The 16,268-nt window shown below is 41.3% G+C and overlaps 2 protein-coding genes across 2 annotated transcripts; both read right to left on the bottom strand.

The window, feature by feature from the left end:
* Nucleotides 1-1,397: 1,397 nt before the first annotated feature.
* Nucleotides 1,398-2,841, bottom strand: LOC145438640 (visual system homeobox 1-like). Its single transcript, XM_080315986.1, has 3 exons — nucleotides 2,446-2,841; nucleotides 2,196-2,376; nucleotides 1,398-2,050 (listed from the first exon to the last, which is right to left on the bottom strand). Exons 2-3 carry the CDS (start codon nucleotides 2,308-2,310, stop codon nucleotides 1,995-1,997), a joined length of 171 nt encoding a protein of 56 aa, XP_080172112.1. The 5' UTR covers nucleotides 2,311-2,376; nucleotides 2,446-2,841; the 3' UTR covers nucleotides 1,398-1,994.
* Nucleotides 2,398-10,706, bottom strand: LOC145439935 (uncharacterized). Its single transcript, XM_080317601.1, has 4 exons — nucleotides 9,777-10,706; nucleotides 9,558-9,708; nucleotides 4,742-4,835; nucleotides 2,398-2,569 (listed from the first exon to the last, which is right to left on the bottom strand). The coding sequence occupies exons 1-4, from the start codon at nucleotides 10,398-10,400 to the stop codon at nucleotides 2,398-2,400; spliced, it is 1,041 nt and encodes a 346-aa protein (XP_080173727.1). The 5' UTR covers nucleotides 10,401-10,706.
* Between the last annotated feature and the right edge of the window lie 5,562 nt (nucleotides 10,707-16,268).

Raw genomic sequence — 16,268 nt, forward strand, 5'->3', positions numbered from 1 at the left:
ACATCGTTGCGTCACCACACCAAACTCCGTTACAATGCAACATTCGCGGATGATTTTGGGGGGTTCCAGGACCACGAGCAGAATAAAATTTTTATTTTCGCAATCAGTTCCGCGGTAGATTTCCATTTATACCCGTTTTATCAAATTTAATGCTCTGCCGGTCAAAAATTACCGTCAAATTGCCTTTGACCAAATGGAGAGTGTGACGTAGACCAATCTCACCGAGCCGTGAGATTTGCTTGTGTTCACACCATATAGGACACTATGGTTGCATACTTATTCATTTCCGTTGAAATAATCAGTCGTGACCACTTCGTTAATATCGTTGTATATATAGGCTACTCTACTCACGGACACGTGGTCGATACTCTGCGATCGATCTTGTCTGGTAACAAGTGTCAAACCTTCGTGGTGTCCTGATAGCCTACACGCGTTCCGTAAATGACGTACCTACACAGCACGCTCGCGTCAGCTAGGGCCTAACAGTTATTCTAAATTCATTATTGGGTTGACTTATAATAGAGGTTCAACCCAATGTTCCAATCATTAAGGTGAGGAAAGGCGTCGTACGAGTTGTAAGATCATTTTAGATATGTTTAAACTTGAGGATATAAAGCAAAGGTCCTGAACTGCTCACGCTCACCAATTGACAGAGTACGATAGTTAGTATTTCTGTGCGGCCGGTGGTCTGGTTCTATCCACCTACTGAAAAGGTATTGTGATCTACCGGGAATGACTTCGCGATCTATCGGTGGATTGCCATCGCCGAAGTAAGCATCCAAGTAACCCTTCGCTGAACCAAATTTTGACTGAGTGATAAAAACCCATATCCATCACGGTGAATTCTCTCTAACTACATATCCAATATATTACTATTTATTACTGGTGCACAAAATGAAATCTGCCTCAACAAAGTGGTAAAAGAACCTTACCATTACAATATAATTTTCACACAAAACGAAAACTTTATAATGATTATTTATTGCAAATCAGTATGACATCAGATGTTCCCTTTTAGATACTCGTTTAGAAATGCGAGGCTTCTCCTCCAACAGCGTGATACCAAGTGCTAAATTACTAATGAGCTTGTAAGCATTGGAGATGGAATTGGCGTTTCGGAAGGACAGGGTTTCGACTTCGAGCAGCGACCTCCCCTGTGTACGACACTGCACACGACGTACCACCACAACAATCATACCTCGACTACTGGTCGGACCTATGGTTACCAGCAACCTGATGACCAAGACGGGGGACTGTCGGTGGTATTATCGCAAATCATAAGTATGGGTGGAGTGTGTGTCTCGACCTCCAGCGCAATCCCTCAGACTTTTTATGTAACACCGATAAGAAACACTGATCTATAAGCAAAGACACAGTAGGCACGGCATACAAGTATACTTGGTGATAAAACAAACAAGAATGCAATTCCTGTGTACGGTTTAGAGTGGTAAACGAGGGGTTTCGAACAGCAAGTCATTAAATTGATTCAACTCAACGAACACATTGAAACGGAAAGATACATTGCCAGGTAATATACTCACGGATAGGTCCATGATTTATCAATCTTATTACAACGGTTACGTCTCGGTGAACTTTGTATACTTGCAGATTACCGAATTGCCTGTTCTAAGTAAATACATTTCGTGACAATCAACGATCAGGCCTATAAGAGATCAGCTTCAGGGGCGCGCAACATACGGCCGAGGATAGTTTCCCGTCTTACATGATAATGTGGACCGCCCCTGAGTTACAAGTTTTACGTTGGATTCACATAACTTCTAATAAAATTGGCATATTCTCCCTTCGCTCAATGCATATGCAGTGTTGCGTTCAATATGCCCTTGTGTGTGTGCTGCGTGTGTGTATGTTTGCGTACGTGTTTGTGCGTGTACACTGTGTACGTGAATCTGTACATGTAGGCCTACTGTACATGTTCAATGTGGACATTGTGCACTGCATGCGCCCGTGTGTGTGTGTGCCTATGCGCGTGCGTTTTATGACTTTTCTTCTTTCTTCCCTTCTTGCTCGCGCAACGATTTCTGATGCAGGTCTGCAATTTTCAACTAAATGATCATCCGTCCTATTAGAGGTCGACCAATAAATAGCATAATAGGATAGCGAGCGTACGACAGAGAGAGAGAGAGAGAGAGAGAGAGAGTGAGAAAGAGAGAAAGACTGTGTTAACCAAAACCTACCCAGAAGCCAGGGTCGGAAATCCGGGTTCTCTCCCCCGTCTCCGGCGTTCAGACGACTACGCGGCATCGGAATGGAATGCCGAATCATCGCACCGTAGAGACCATAGTCCGCCATCTCGCTCGTGCCTCCCCATTTGTTCGAAACCTTACGATATTTGGCTCTTCTGTTTTGGAACCAAACCTGACATGAAATGTAATAGACTCATACGATGCGGTGTACAGTTTGACTGTCGTGGATGTTTTGGCATACCTGAATCCTATCTTCATCAAGTGTTGTTTCGTCTGCCAGTTTTTTTCGCACATCCGCTGTCGGATATATGTTCTTTTCGAACTGGGCCTCTAACAGACTGATTTGTTTGACTGAAAACACCGTCCTGTAAAGTAATTGCAAATTAGATTAATCCAGAAGACTTCGTTGCCGGTATGCTGTATGTAAAGGAGTCTGTGCCCCACCAGTTTGCTTTCCAGCTATTTGATAACCCCTAGTTACGCAACCAATTTCAGAATTATGTGTAGCTGTAGCTGTAGTTGTAGGCCAGGGCGGGCAACCTGTGGCCGTACCTCCGCATGTAGCCGTAGAAGGAGATTTGTGCGGCTGTGAACACGTAATTCAATTAGTATGTGTTGCAGCCGCCGACATGAAAATTGAATTTACGAATTGACTCCCGAATTTTAATTAAAATGCAATTTCTTCGCGCTGCGCGCGATTCAACGTTACTTCATTTTTCGATTTTGATGTAGTAGCGACCGTTGCAATCCAAGCACCACAGTAGAATGTGAACATTCAACAGCAGAAAAAATGATGCGCCCGTATAGAAAAACCATGCTGGAATCATGTCTTCCTCACGAAATAAATTGGTTTCTAGTGCGTTTGGGCGATTTCAATATATTTCCACTATACCGACAATCCTGATGGGAGGTCAGCAAATAACAGCTTGTAACAAAGTGACTTATTTTATTACAATTGGCCCACCCAAAGATACATCATCATTTATAACTAGCCCTAAATTTTCGAAAACACAACCTCCATCAACTCTACCTGGGAATCTGATCGCATAAGCTGAGAAAGGATAAATGGTTATAGGAATATATGAAACTACAAGTAATATTGACGAAATTCATTCGTGAATCTGAAAATTTTTCGCGCTAGGCGCGACCATGACGAACCTTGGAATCATAACATGACCACTCGCGATTTCGGTGTGTCCAGTAAGCCGATATGAATATATGATTAGTATGGAGCTCACCGCAAATGGACATGAGCAGTTTAAAATGGGTATTTGGCGTTCACTTTGTTCATTATGAACTATGCCTTGGAATGCGGCCGTAGGCTACGTGACTAATCGAAATGCGGCGTGAAGAGCAAAATATTGGCCACCCCTGTTGTAGGCCCACGCAGTGAGGCTCTGTTGTAACAGGCCACCCATCATTCATGGGACTGTCCCATCTGCTGAATCACTTCAACGTAGGGTTACCATACGTCCTTGCAAGTGATGACCTTTTGTAGTCAACCAACCACAAAGTGGGGAAAATTTTACCATTTTTTCTGGATTTTACCCCGCTATTGTAAGTCTAGAAATTTTGAAAAAGTGTCCTTTTTTGGCAACTCCAACATATGGTAATCCTACTATAACAAGCATCTGGCCGCTGATAAAAGACGCGCAAAGACGTTTTGCCTGTTTTCGGGCTCAAATCAAGCTGTAATATCGACCTTCACGTTCGGGTAATTGTACAATGTACACTGCCTTATTTCAGCTCTATTCCCGAGCACCTTGTTCATATGGTACGCAATATGTAGCTTTATGGATAACAGTCAACTCCGCTTAACAGCTGCGCTATAGTGCTGTAATTGACACTGATTGCATAAAGCGCACAAGAGCTATACCATCAGATTAGTGGCATTGTGCAGTACAGTACTGTATTTAGACAACAAATGATTCAAGAATTAGTATATATTATGTACTATATCGCTGTGGTCCGTGTATACAGGTTAAATATACTACAGTAATTCTTCATGGGCTGAAGGACTATTTTCACCTGATAAAAGTACTCGTAAATCAGTAAGAAATGGAAAGTAAAAAGCTTTTTGCTAGGCAGCGCAATTGTATCGACGTAAAAGCGACTAAGGCTGGCGCGCCCTTGCATTGCACGAGTTCATTGTCGATTGTTAATGGACGGATCAACTTTGTTTCACCATAATCAATAGCGTGTGTCATGTGTTAAAACAAACGAATAACTGTTTATTACTTTATTGTGTCATAACATAACGACAAGAATTGCGACCCCGTGTCCGGAGTGTTTTATGTGTAGTTTTAACTTTTGCTTCCGAGCATCTTGGTGGAATAAAGCGGTTATCCGGGCTATCCAGTGTCCGAATTAAACGGGTCTACTGTAAATTGATTATATCTTTGATGGCGTCAGCGCTTCAGGGCAGGATGTATTAAAAATAAAAGGGTAAACATGACAGAACTCAGGCAACAATTTTTTGCAACTCAACATTTTAGCAGTCCTTAACACAATTGTTTTAAACACAATATTTTGCTTGCCTTTCTCGTCTCGTCCGACTTTCTTTCCGCATCGATTTTGCTGACTTTGGAAATGAATCTTTCGATTTTCGTTTTATACAAGAGGCAGCACACCCTGTGGAGGAATAGCGTATACAAAGTATTTTCAAGGTCGAGATTCGAGCACATACGCTGAAAAAGCATATCATTCATGTGATATGGGGTGTTGTGAGCATTGTGCACACTGCACAATGCGCATGCGCACGTAGAGACCTGTAACCAAGTATGCTTATCTATATTATCCACACAATATATCAACTTGACTCATTTATAAGAATAGATCAGGGCTCTTTAACCGGGTGTATCATACACCCCACGGTGTATCAAGATGTTTCAAGGGTGTACCAGTCGGATGGGGTGTACAGCGGTGTACCAGATTCGCATTAAAATAGACCTATACCTAGGTATCACAATAAATAGGCAAGTTCATATACTTCACGACAGGTTGACGGGGATGTTCAATATCGTTAAATCGACGCTTGTAATTGACATTCATTTTGTGATGTTATCAGCAAATGTTTTTCCTCGTCAATTAACCGCTAGTAATGGACTTATTGGTTCTTTTTGGTGTAGAAAAGGCTGGAGTTAACATGTGTTCAGCTTGCGATATCGGTCCATCTATATAATGATACTCGTAGAAACCGCCACGATAGCTCAGAAATTTTGAGTTGGTACTTCCTGCCAGATGCTTATAGATAGCGCAGTGTACATAATTGCACTTGCGTTGCCAGGGGGCTGAGTTCGAAAATCACTATGTTAGATGGTGGTCCGGGAACGTCGAGTCGTGATTTGTATTTAGCATCTCCAAAATGTTGCACCCACGCTCATTCTTAGTTCGATTACGCCAACCTGCGGACGTACGGCCGCATGGATCAGTAAAATTGTAATTATAATCATACGGCCATCTACACATATTTATATTAGCGTGTGTTGACGGCCATGGCGGGATTCACGGTGACTTGGAATTTTTCGTTTCAATATAATCGTGTCCTTGGAATCTGAGTACCATCGTACAAATGCGAAACGCATAGGAAAGTGGAATCGTGTTCGTCTGACAAATGACGGTTTTTTATTACGTTTGAGAGATTCCAATATATATCGACCATACCGACAATCCTGCTGGGAGGTCAAGAAATAACAACATATAACAAAGGGATTAACAAAACCGGAAGATGCATCGTCATTAATTTTATGACCAACATTTTCGAAGACACTCCCTCCATCAGCTATATCCGTTAATGTGATCGCGTGGGCTTATAATGGATAAATATTTGACAGTAAAATATGTGAAACCATCAGTATCATCGACAAAATTCATTCATTCATCAGGTTGAAAAATTTTCGCGTTCGGCGCGACTGTTAAGCGAGTCCCAATAACTTTTCTCAACAATAATACTCGCCATTAGGGGGCCTATGTAGTAAGTCTGTGGGGATGATAGGCTTTTACGACTAGAAACTTGTATACATAAGGTATAGCTCAATAAAACAGTGAAGGCACAGAACGCCGCAAGGTATCTCCGCGGTGCGAAGTTTAACATGAGTATTTGTCCTCCAGTTGGGCCATGACGACTTTCCACTGGAATGAGGTCGTATGTTGGGCTGGGCACAATGATTCGAGTACTCGATTCTGAATCGAGTAGGCCTACTAATTTTAATAATTCTAGTCGAGTAGGAAAAGACGATTTTATAAGTAGGCCTACTGAAATTATACGCTCCTTGCAACTTAAAGTTAATTTACTAACGAGAATTATAGTTTTCATACTATTTTCCACGGAGTCATGATCATCCCACAACATTTTCAAGAAGTGTAATGAAATCGGTATGGTCGAAAAACTGCCAACAGACATTATGTTCTTTTTGGTGGCATAAAAGGTAGGCTACATATTGGAACTTTTACATAGCACGTTCTTTTGTGACGTCATAATGAGTGACACTCGAATACTCGACTCGACTCGACTCGAAGCGTAATACGTGATTCAGAATCGAATCACTCAGGTATACTCGATTTTGCCCAGCCCTAGTCGTATGCAAGCTGTCACCATCACGCGGAGGTCATATTTTGCGTCCCGTGATCTGATTTAAGATTTTGTAATAACGCCACGTAAAGCATCTGGAAATATTGTACTTGATTTCAGTTTCAAAATATTGTTGTTGTTTAAAAAATAACCTATTCGCCTGTGCTCAACATCACTATTCCTCACCAGGTAAAACGGCTTCGGCGACGCAATAGCATTCCATGGAATGCATGCATCGAGGGAAGATAAGCTGATATGAATGGGCAATTGGACATATTGCCTTGACGCATAGTGGCCCAGACACTGTCAATATAATCGGGACGATCCGAATAGGAGGCTTGGGGCGTCGTCACTAGATCAAGCTTTAGGAGGAGATAGTCTTTCAGCGAGTAAGGTGTCTTGTTAGACCCAATATTTATTCCTTAGTCGCTGAAATGCGTTGTCAGGTATCGTGCGAAAATCATAGTCCAAAGTAGAATGAAGTTTATGATCATGATATGTTGTTATTGTATTAGCAGTCATTTGGTAAAATATCACTTCTTTTGTAGTAACTATGCTCATCGCCCATGTTAGAGGGCACGGCGTTGTAGAGTAGAGCTGTTCAAAGATAGCTTTTTTCTGGATTCCAGCCATTCACTGATTAAATTGTCACGTTACCCTAAAAAATGCTCCACGCCAAATTTGGCTCAATTCTAACAAGTATAAGACTCCGCAGATCCAATTAAAATTGACCCCATGAAATTGTTGAGCTGTCTTCAGAGACGATGCAAAACAAATTTGACTCAATTGCAATGAGTAGAAGCGGAGTTATTTGAGCTTTTCGTCGACTAATCCGAGAATGGGGTTTACAGAAAAATTTGAATGTTTTTTTTAATTTGCTCTTATAAATTGAAAATTTAATTGGATCTGCGGAGTCTTATACTTGTTAGAATTGAACCAAATTTGGTGTACAGCGTTTTTTAGGGTAACCTGACAATTTAATCCCAAAAAAAGTTATTTTTGAACAGCACTATTGTACAGAGGTTAGTATTGAAAAAGTGGTTGGTCTACTGCGAGGCCTATTTTGTCTCGGTATTGCATTCTTGCGGCCCGTTTTGAGTAGGCGAACCCTGTCGTATGCTACATATATGTGCAATGTAATCGGTTTGCGGCCGTGAATAACAAAAACACCCCCGGATAAGGCTTACTACGCAATCGGTTTATTAGATGGTCAGGGGTGTACAAGATTTGAGTAAACGTTAGAAGGGTGTATCACGACGAAAAAGGTTGAAGAGCACTGGATTAGATGATTATGCAGTATCTATTGCTAAATCTTGGCCTCACTTGACCAATTTAACAATCCATTGTAGATCTGGCAAATTAATCCGGATAACATGTACTTTGCGAAATGGCGCGGAAAGACGATGCAGGTTCAACAGTCATGGATATCCACAAACGAATAGCCGAATTACCGTCAGTCACGGTAAATTACGCGCATTGTTTCGAAGTAATCGCATCGATAAATAAACGGCGACATTCACATGAGCGCAACACGCCGTTAACATCCGTCGGGGAAAACTGTCAGATTCAGCCGGACAATTATTTACCGATGGGACGATTGCATGGGAATTAGTTAGAAACACTTCACGGCGATTAGCGCGATGTTTTAGGAAATCGTAGGAAAGCATTAAGCTTATCTTTGGAAATGGAGAGCAAACTTTGTTGGCGTGATAGTTGGAGAGGCTGCAATACACACTTTCGTGGCGTCTCTGCTACGCTCCAGAACACACTATTTGCTGGTAGCATAAGGAAGCACAATGGTACGTATTGTTGTCGACGGCATCGGTATTGATATTATAAATACATAGGAACTGCCAAGCACTCTGCCAGTCGAACCGGGAATCGCGTATATACTGTTTTCACGTCTTACAACAGTAACAGAGCCAGCATAGCAAACCAACAAGATGTCGGTGATACTTCCGACAATATCCCTGTGCCAATTTAAATACCGAATTGCGTTCGTTCGTTCACTCTCCGGCCTATGAGACCGGATGAATCAGATTACGAATGTGCGTACACTCCCCACCATCTACCAATAATAGTGCATTTAAATAATAATATTGTGTAATATGGTATATATATATTCCATTGCGACTGCCGTCGAGTTCATTATGTATTGTCACCAACGCACTCCAAACAATACAGGCTTACATTATTTGTTGCCGAAAATCATGTTTACACGCTTACAGTCTAGAACGGTGGTTCTCAAACTCTTTCGGCTTGTGGCAAACTAGAAAAATTACAAAACTCTCGCGGCACACTTACGCCGCGAAAAGCTTCTTTAAAATATCGATGATTCCTATCATATGAACTGAAGATATATATTAGAAAGGATAGAGCTTGAATTGTACTCAAAGATACCTGCATTTTGTCATTAATTCCGAGCAGGGTCTTTTGTTTACAGCTTTCAATTTAACTCAAAAAAGAAAAGCCAGGTAAACCTCACGATATCGATGTGAACGTTAACACAATATTGATTGTTTTGCACCGATTACGGAATAGTATTTGGTAGCACACAGGGAAACCAATTTCTTTTGAAGAAATAGCTTTAAATTTTAAATATGCATTTTCGTAAATAAATTTGCTGTTCTTCTTTATTAAAATATTTACACAGTTCTCTTCCAAAACTCCATAAAAGCTTGCGGCACACCTGAGAATCTGTCGCGGCACACAGTTCGGGAACCTAAGTGTCTAGAAACCTAAGTGTGTGTGCAATTCTACATGTATGCTATTTATTATTATACCTCCTGATGTTTTTAAGTCCATGGCGAATGGTTGAGCGGTAAGTTTCGTTTCGTCAGATGATTTGTTGTCCCCAGACGGACTTTGACAGTCTCTCGAAAACTTTAGCCCCGACTCTTGTGAGCGTCTTAGCGTGTACTCGTTGCAGTAATCCTTGAAATAAAAATAACCGAAATTTAGCTATTCAGAACTCGGCTTGAAGATACGATATAGGTTTGTACTTCGATTGTTGAAGATTGGTAATCCGCGGGGCAATACCTGCTACCCATCGCAGCCATGGCATGATTCGACTCCAATTCGTCTGTGCGTCGGCGCACGAATCTCACGAATTCACGGCATCTGGATTGGTCGTAGATGTGCGCAGCGTCTGACAATCCCATCATGGCGAATATCATGGCAGGACTGAAGTATCGCTGAATATCAAGTAACGGAAAAGGAACGGTACCCTCCATACTATGTAAATTTGGTTGTTGTAGGCCTATATTCCAGTGTCCTTTTTCGATAAAAGGTCGGGTCATAGGTGGTTCATGGTCTTGAGTAGAGGTCGTGTCTATCATGGTATCTTGGGTCTCGGGCTCCACTTTGATACTGTTACAAATCGGCAATACTTTATCTTGCGTTCGTGGCCTGGCTTCGTTTTTCAAATTGTCGTGCCCGCCACCTAACGTGCAAGGGCCTTTCATGTTGAGGATATCATCGATGCTGAATTTCCCAGTTCGGCAGGACCTTGAAATATTCGTCTTGTGGCTCTCTTCAGAATTCTTTACGACCATAGAGTCCGTGGAATGTTGATGAATTCGGAAGATTGTGTTTCCGGTATCCATTTTGCTTGTCGCGTGTTCCATTGCGACGATAAGGTGGGAAGATACCTTGAAACAAACAGTCTTATCGGGGCATCCATTTTATACGCGCGTCAGGGTATATACGACACCGTGCTAGTTACATGCACATTACACAGTGAACATGGTATCGCACAATATCAGGCCAGATCCTTAAAATCCTGTGCAGGGGTCTAAGCGCAGCTCTACATGATTCTAAATATTTTACTGAATTTTAGTCAAAGTAAATTGACAAGGGCCCACGCCATTCCCGTCGCAACAAGAAGAAATGGGAGAATCTCATGAAACGGTAAGATTTCGTTGTTTTTTTTATCCCACGCAAGACAGAAAGAGGTTGGATTTCTCAAGTGTGAAAAGTTTAGAACTGGAAAGAGTCAAGGTTTCAAAGGTTATCATAAGTAAAATAGAATATGGTATTCAAGTATAATTTCGTGTTCCGGGACCATAATGCTGGTCCTTTGCGACAATGCGAAGGGTCGATTAATGCACAGACTCGCCGCTTCAACAAACATGCGGCTGTATGGTTGTTCAGAACTCTTTCCAAGTTTGACTGGCTAGTAGAAAAAATTGTTAGGTTGCCCAAACTGAATACCTTTTCCCTCTTCGTGGCCGCCCATTACAGTGTAAAAGTACAGCATTTACGATCTACATCACCATCGTTTTAACAGGGCTGTCTCGGCGAAGTAGACAAATTTCCAGGTTATCAGCGTCGTAATTTATGTTTCAATAATTAGCAATGCCTTTGTCCATCGCTAACACAGGCTCATTTCTAGTTGAAAACGCGTGAAAAAGCACCATCTCCCTCTTCCTTATGCCCTGCCTGGGACGCGATGTTTGTCATGGCGAAGTAACGAAATTAGTCACTGTAAATTCTATTATTATTTTTAAAAATGGTCCAAATTCAAATTGTAATGATGAACTAAAAAAGTTGTTATACAATTTTTATATATATCTGGGTCTGTCAATGCAAGTATAATTCGGCTCAGTGGATCAGTTGAACTATTATATAATCTGTCTTACTAATATAGACGTAAAAGATCACGGGGGCAGTCAGCAAAATTGTAATTCCGCTACTATTGCATACCTGATGTAGGCTACTGATAATATTATTTATGCTCACATATGCTGAAAAATATCATTATGTTTAATAAACATATTACGGTAGGGAGACAAATACCACTCACCTGCTACATGATGTTGAATATCCACATCGAAGCTCTTTCAAAAACACTGCCTTCTCTTATACTTCAATTCCTTTTTCTCGGTCATGGCAACAATCCGACATCGGATCCGTAAACTCCCCCGCATTTGACCTTCTCATCATTCGCATCCCTGTTCATCAATATCATCATCAAAAAATAGATACATTTTCGCCAGCTTGCAAAAATAATTAGTTTCTGTATCACTGCTGATGATTTAATCTCCCCCATATTGGCTGCCAATGCGTCTCGATTAACCCTTTACCGCGTTGGGAACGGGCGCCAGGTTCGGCGCCGAGACCGCTATCACGCCTGGAACAACGCGACTAGGTTAATTTTATAGAGTTACCTTCACCTCTCTAATGAGGCGTAATCTGATCGCCCGTTTAATCAAGTGATTACTTGATTGCGCATATAAAGCGGAAAAGCGGTCGATAGGGTGAACGAAAAGAGCTATTTGAAGAAGATCATCTGGAAACGATCTTTGTGCAGTGTAATTGATCTTTGACCATCGATAATAATGCGAGTCGAAAACAAGCGATTTGATATTTGCACATTTATTTCAACAGGGTTGCGAAGTGGGCATGGTATCAACCTCACAGAGGGAAATGTTGGCTGGTATGAACGACAAGCACGCAGCAGACAATTTTTGGTGCAGTTACATAAGCCGCCCCCTCGTAGGTTGTACTAACAATTTAGCGCTGGAATCCTCAACATAATCCACATCAGAATAATGTAAATCTATATCAGATACGATAGTTCATAATTGAACGTGGTTAATGCGTTTAATGTAGCGTTATAATGGTAAGCGATGATAATGGCCTTGGATGTTCCACAACTGAGCGCTATGCCACGAATCTAGTGTAATCACGTGCCATATACGCAGTGCCGTTGATTTCTAAAGCATCGCAAGACTACTTCTTCCGAAGATCATAATAAATAATAGCATACGTTGCTAGCGATTCTTCACACAATCCATTGTACAATTTACACTGTTGCTGGATATCAGTGTGCTAAGTCCTTAGCCACAACAATATAGTGGAACAATAGAAATATTGACGAAATTATGATGTACGAAGACATGTACGGATATACCGTTTGTTTTTAATGCTTACATTACATTACATACAGTATGTCTCGAGTTGCATTTACAGAGACTTTGAGAACATGTGATCCTTGGGCGATTTTGACTGTCATTTGGTTTGAGAATTTACAGGGGTCATGTTGATGAGGGAATTGGATTCAGGATGAAGGATGGGGTAAGCAGAGGCTCGTCTTTTCGCCTATGAAAAATCATACTGACTCAAGCAGTAGATTGATATTGAATTAGAAGAAACATGTTGTGGCAGTCAGTCGAATGCGTGCGGAAACTACGGATGGACGAAATCGACAGGAATTTGATTCGGAGGCGTTTGAATGTGTAACCAACCGCTCAATTCGTGGGAATGGGACACGATATTCAAATTCGGCTTCGAGACTCGTAAGTCGATACTGCACCGATGTGCAGACTGGAGATTGCATAAATATATTAGCCTTTTCAATGTCCCCTGTTAAAACTCAAGTTTTCCTGTGCAGTGTGCATTGTACAAATGTGACATTACAAGAGATGTAGCTTGTTGCATTATAATAAGGGCTGTGGAGTCGGAGTCGGTCTAGTCGGAGTCGAAGTCTGGGTAATTTTCGCTTGATGGAGTCGGAGTCGGAGTCGTGAAAACTATAATAGCTGGAGTCGGAGTCGGAGTCGTGGGGAAAATACTGACTGGATTCGGAGTCGGAGTTTGTGAGAATGACCCTGACTTCGACTCCGACTCCGACTCCAACTTCTCTATCATGAAAACATTTGCTTTCAAAGCATTTTCAATAGAATTTTTATGTCCCACCAATCACTGTTATTAATAACCATACAGATCAGGTGCGGCCAGCCCGTGGTACGCAGGCCAAATTTGGCACACGAGAAGGCTAGGTGTGGCCTGCGAGGTAATTCTCGAAATTATTTATGACATCAGGTACAATTGCAAGGCCAACCGAAATTTGATTAGCATGACCGCGAAATTTGATGATGACTAAAACAGCAGTTCTGACGCATTGACGTATCCAGGGGCCAGCCACATTTATCCCAGATCTTCGTATATGACCATAAAGTAGAATATTTCATAGCAGATTTCATTGTCTTGAAATTTTTCTCGGTACTTCGCATGATTCATTGTGACTAGATTTCTTGCATTCAGTATTTGAGCCCCCTTCTGAAAATTATAAATACATATTATTCACAGAATTGAGTCTAGCTATATTTGCAATTAAGAGATATCGTGTCGTCCAACATGTGGCTTCGGTTGTGCACTCGCAGCGAGATCGTCAACAAAACATTTGCACAAAATGAGAGAGGCATGTTCACTGATACCGTCGATTTTGCTATGTCTAAACGTCGAATAATCCTGCCCTTGCCAAATGAGCCCAGTGGTAAACAGATGCGACCCCCAATGTATGTTAGCAACATATTTATTGATATAATTCAGTCATTATCTTGCAAATAAAGTTCGCGCTTCGCTCGACCAGGGCCTGATTGCGCACTGCACAGTTGCATGACATATTGTTGTCAATTTTAGAGCGTATTGATATAAGTCTTGTTTGCAATGTTACCTAATTCGGTTCGCTCCTATCGAACGACTAAAAAAAGGTTATCAACATTCCAGTTACCCGCGCAATGGTTCGTATATCTCATGTACGTCCGTTTGGCCGAAAAAGTTGCCCACCCCTGATATAGATAAAATTAGACATCACTTGCAAATTACAACTCAGTTGCACAGGGGAAGAAAATCGCAATATGCCTTTTCGCGATGCAGTCAAAATTGATGCAGTTTTTGGAATTATACCATGATACTGTGACAGAGCAAATGCATTGGCTGGTTTTGTAAAATTGTAAAAATGATGTAAATATGACCAAACGATGCTTCCCACTTGACAAAATTAAAAATATTTGTAGTGTAGCTTAGCTGTTTGGGTCGAACAAATGATTAAGAAAGACTGCAAGTTCCGGTCCTTGAATACTTGATTAAGTACATGTAGACTAGACATTTGACTACGTAACTAAATTCCATTTATGACCAATGACTATTAGTAGTAAAAGTGTGTGTGCTTGTAATCAGGATAGTGTGCAATGAAAAAATTAGTAAGTTCAATCTCTTTATTAGTTGCTGACTCATACACAAGAGCTACACTTGGATTTTTTTATCTACATTTATATTATACAGGATTGGATATCTGCCATATGTGAATGATTCATACATTTCAGGATATTAGAGAGTCCATGTTAGAAAAACTTGAAAAAGGAAGGATATTTAGCAAATCTTTCTTTCATGTTAATTGCATAGCGGATAATTCGAGCTGTGCCACAATGAAACAATTTAGCATGCCGCCGTTAATCATATGTTTGCATATGTTTAATGGTTGTATGATAGTCATTCAACCGACAATGTGGCATATCATTCTCGAAGAAAATTGGTGATATGCTGGAGTCGGAGTCGGGAGTCGGAGTCGGTACGTTTAAAGACCCAGGAGTCGGAGTCGGAGTCGGAGTCGGTACGTTTAAAGACTCAGGAGTCGGAGTCGGTATATTGAAAATGTGTGGAGTCGGAGTCGGAGTCGGTGGTAAAATTTACCGACTCCACAGCCCTGATTATAATAAAAGCTTTCGATCACTGGATAGACCTATATTATAGAATGATGTGCATCATGAAAATTGGTTTGCTTTTCGTACCGCAGCAGTACTAGTGATTAAAACATTTTACAGCTGTTCAGTACAATCGATACTGAAGGGAAAGACTTGATAACGTTTGGAGATCTTCGCCAATTGGCCTCTAAAGTAATTTCAAGCCCCACTACCGAACTTTGTCTTCTTGCTATATTAAAATATGTAGTAGGCCTATTCTACATCAAACATTAGCAGTACCAAATCGCTATTCTTGTGGCATCTGTGCAAACAAGACAAGAGCCAGGCCAAAGACGAGTGACAAGCAACTAGAAAGAGCAAGGGAAACTGTCGAAAGATCTTGATCGAACACTGCTACATGGCGCATTGGCCGAAGTGGACAGTTGAGGAATAATTTTTAATCCCGCTGCTGGTCACTTGTATAGTAGCTAAATACTGGATAGCTTATAAGATCACCGCAGAAAAGAGTTGGCTATATCACCAAAAACTGGATGGATGCTCAACCATTTGAAAAAGAGGTGGATATCAATTTCTGGCCAATGATCGACTCATACATGTTACAGATGTATAATTCAGGTTGCCTCATCGATGTATGGCGTAAAGCGACGAATTGCCTAAAAATATTTATGCTCACTAGCTGGCGCAGGATACGCGGCAGGTTCCAAGTTCCAATGAGCTTGAGCTAATATCGCACGCTGGTAATATAGGATATTTCAACCCCGATGCAAATGTTCCGCTCGTCAGTTCAGTTCACGCAATTTATAAATAGTATGATTAATTCAAAAACACCGCGAGATTGCGAAAAATGGAAATACAGGAAGGGGGCGAAGCGACCAGTAGTAGGCTTTCAACCAAACTCCCTCGTTGACGGACAGCGTGGAAATAAGTGTCATGCACTATTGCACACCGTACTTCCAGGGGCCCTTGCTGGTAGCCGAAAAGTAACCCTAGCACTCTAAGAATGTC

The sequence above is a fragment of the Botryllus schlosseri genome, chromosome 5, assembly GCF_051294905.1.
Source record: "Botryllus schlosseri isolate E-star chromosome 5, Bs_hap1, whole genome shotgun sequence".
NCBI lineage: Eukaryota > Metazoa > Chordata > Ascidiacea > Stolidobranchia > Styelidae > Botryllus > Botryllus schlosseri.

Excerpts from the sequence above, each read along its gene's own strand:
- LOC145439935 (XM_080317601.1), bottom strand. The coding sequence starts at position 10,400 with ATGGAACACGCGACAAGCAAAATGGATACCGGAAACACAATCTTCCGA. Across the intron at positions 9,709-9,776 it reads ACCAATCTTCAACAATCGAA|GATTACTGCAACGAGTACAC; the intron begins GTACAAACCTAT and ends TTTTATTTCAAG. Across the intron at positions 4,836-9,557 it reads GGACTTAAAAACATCAGGAG|GGTGTGCTGCCTCTTGTATA; the intron begins GTATAATAATAA and ends ATTCCTCCACAG.
- LOC145438640 (XM_080315986.1), bottom strand. The coding sequence starts at position 2,310 with ATGGCGGACTATGGTCTCTACGGTGCGATGATTCGGCATTCCATTCCG. Across the intron at positions 2,051-2,195 it reads TTTCCGACCCTGGCTTCTGG|ACCTGCATCAGAAATCGTTG; the intron begins GTAGGTTTTGGT and ends TGAAAATTGCAG.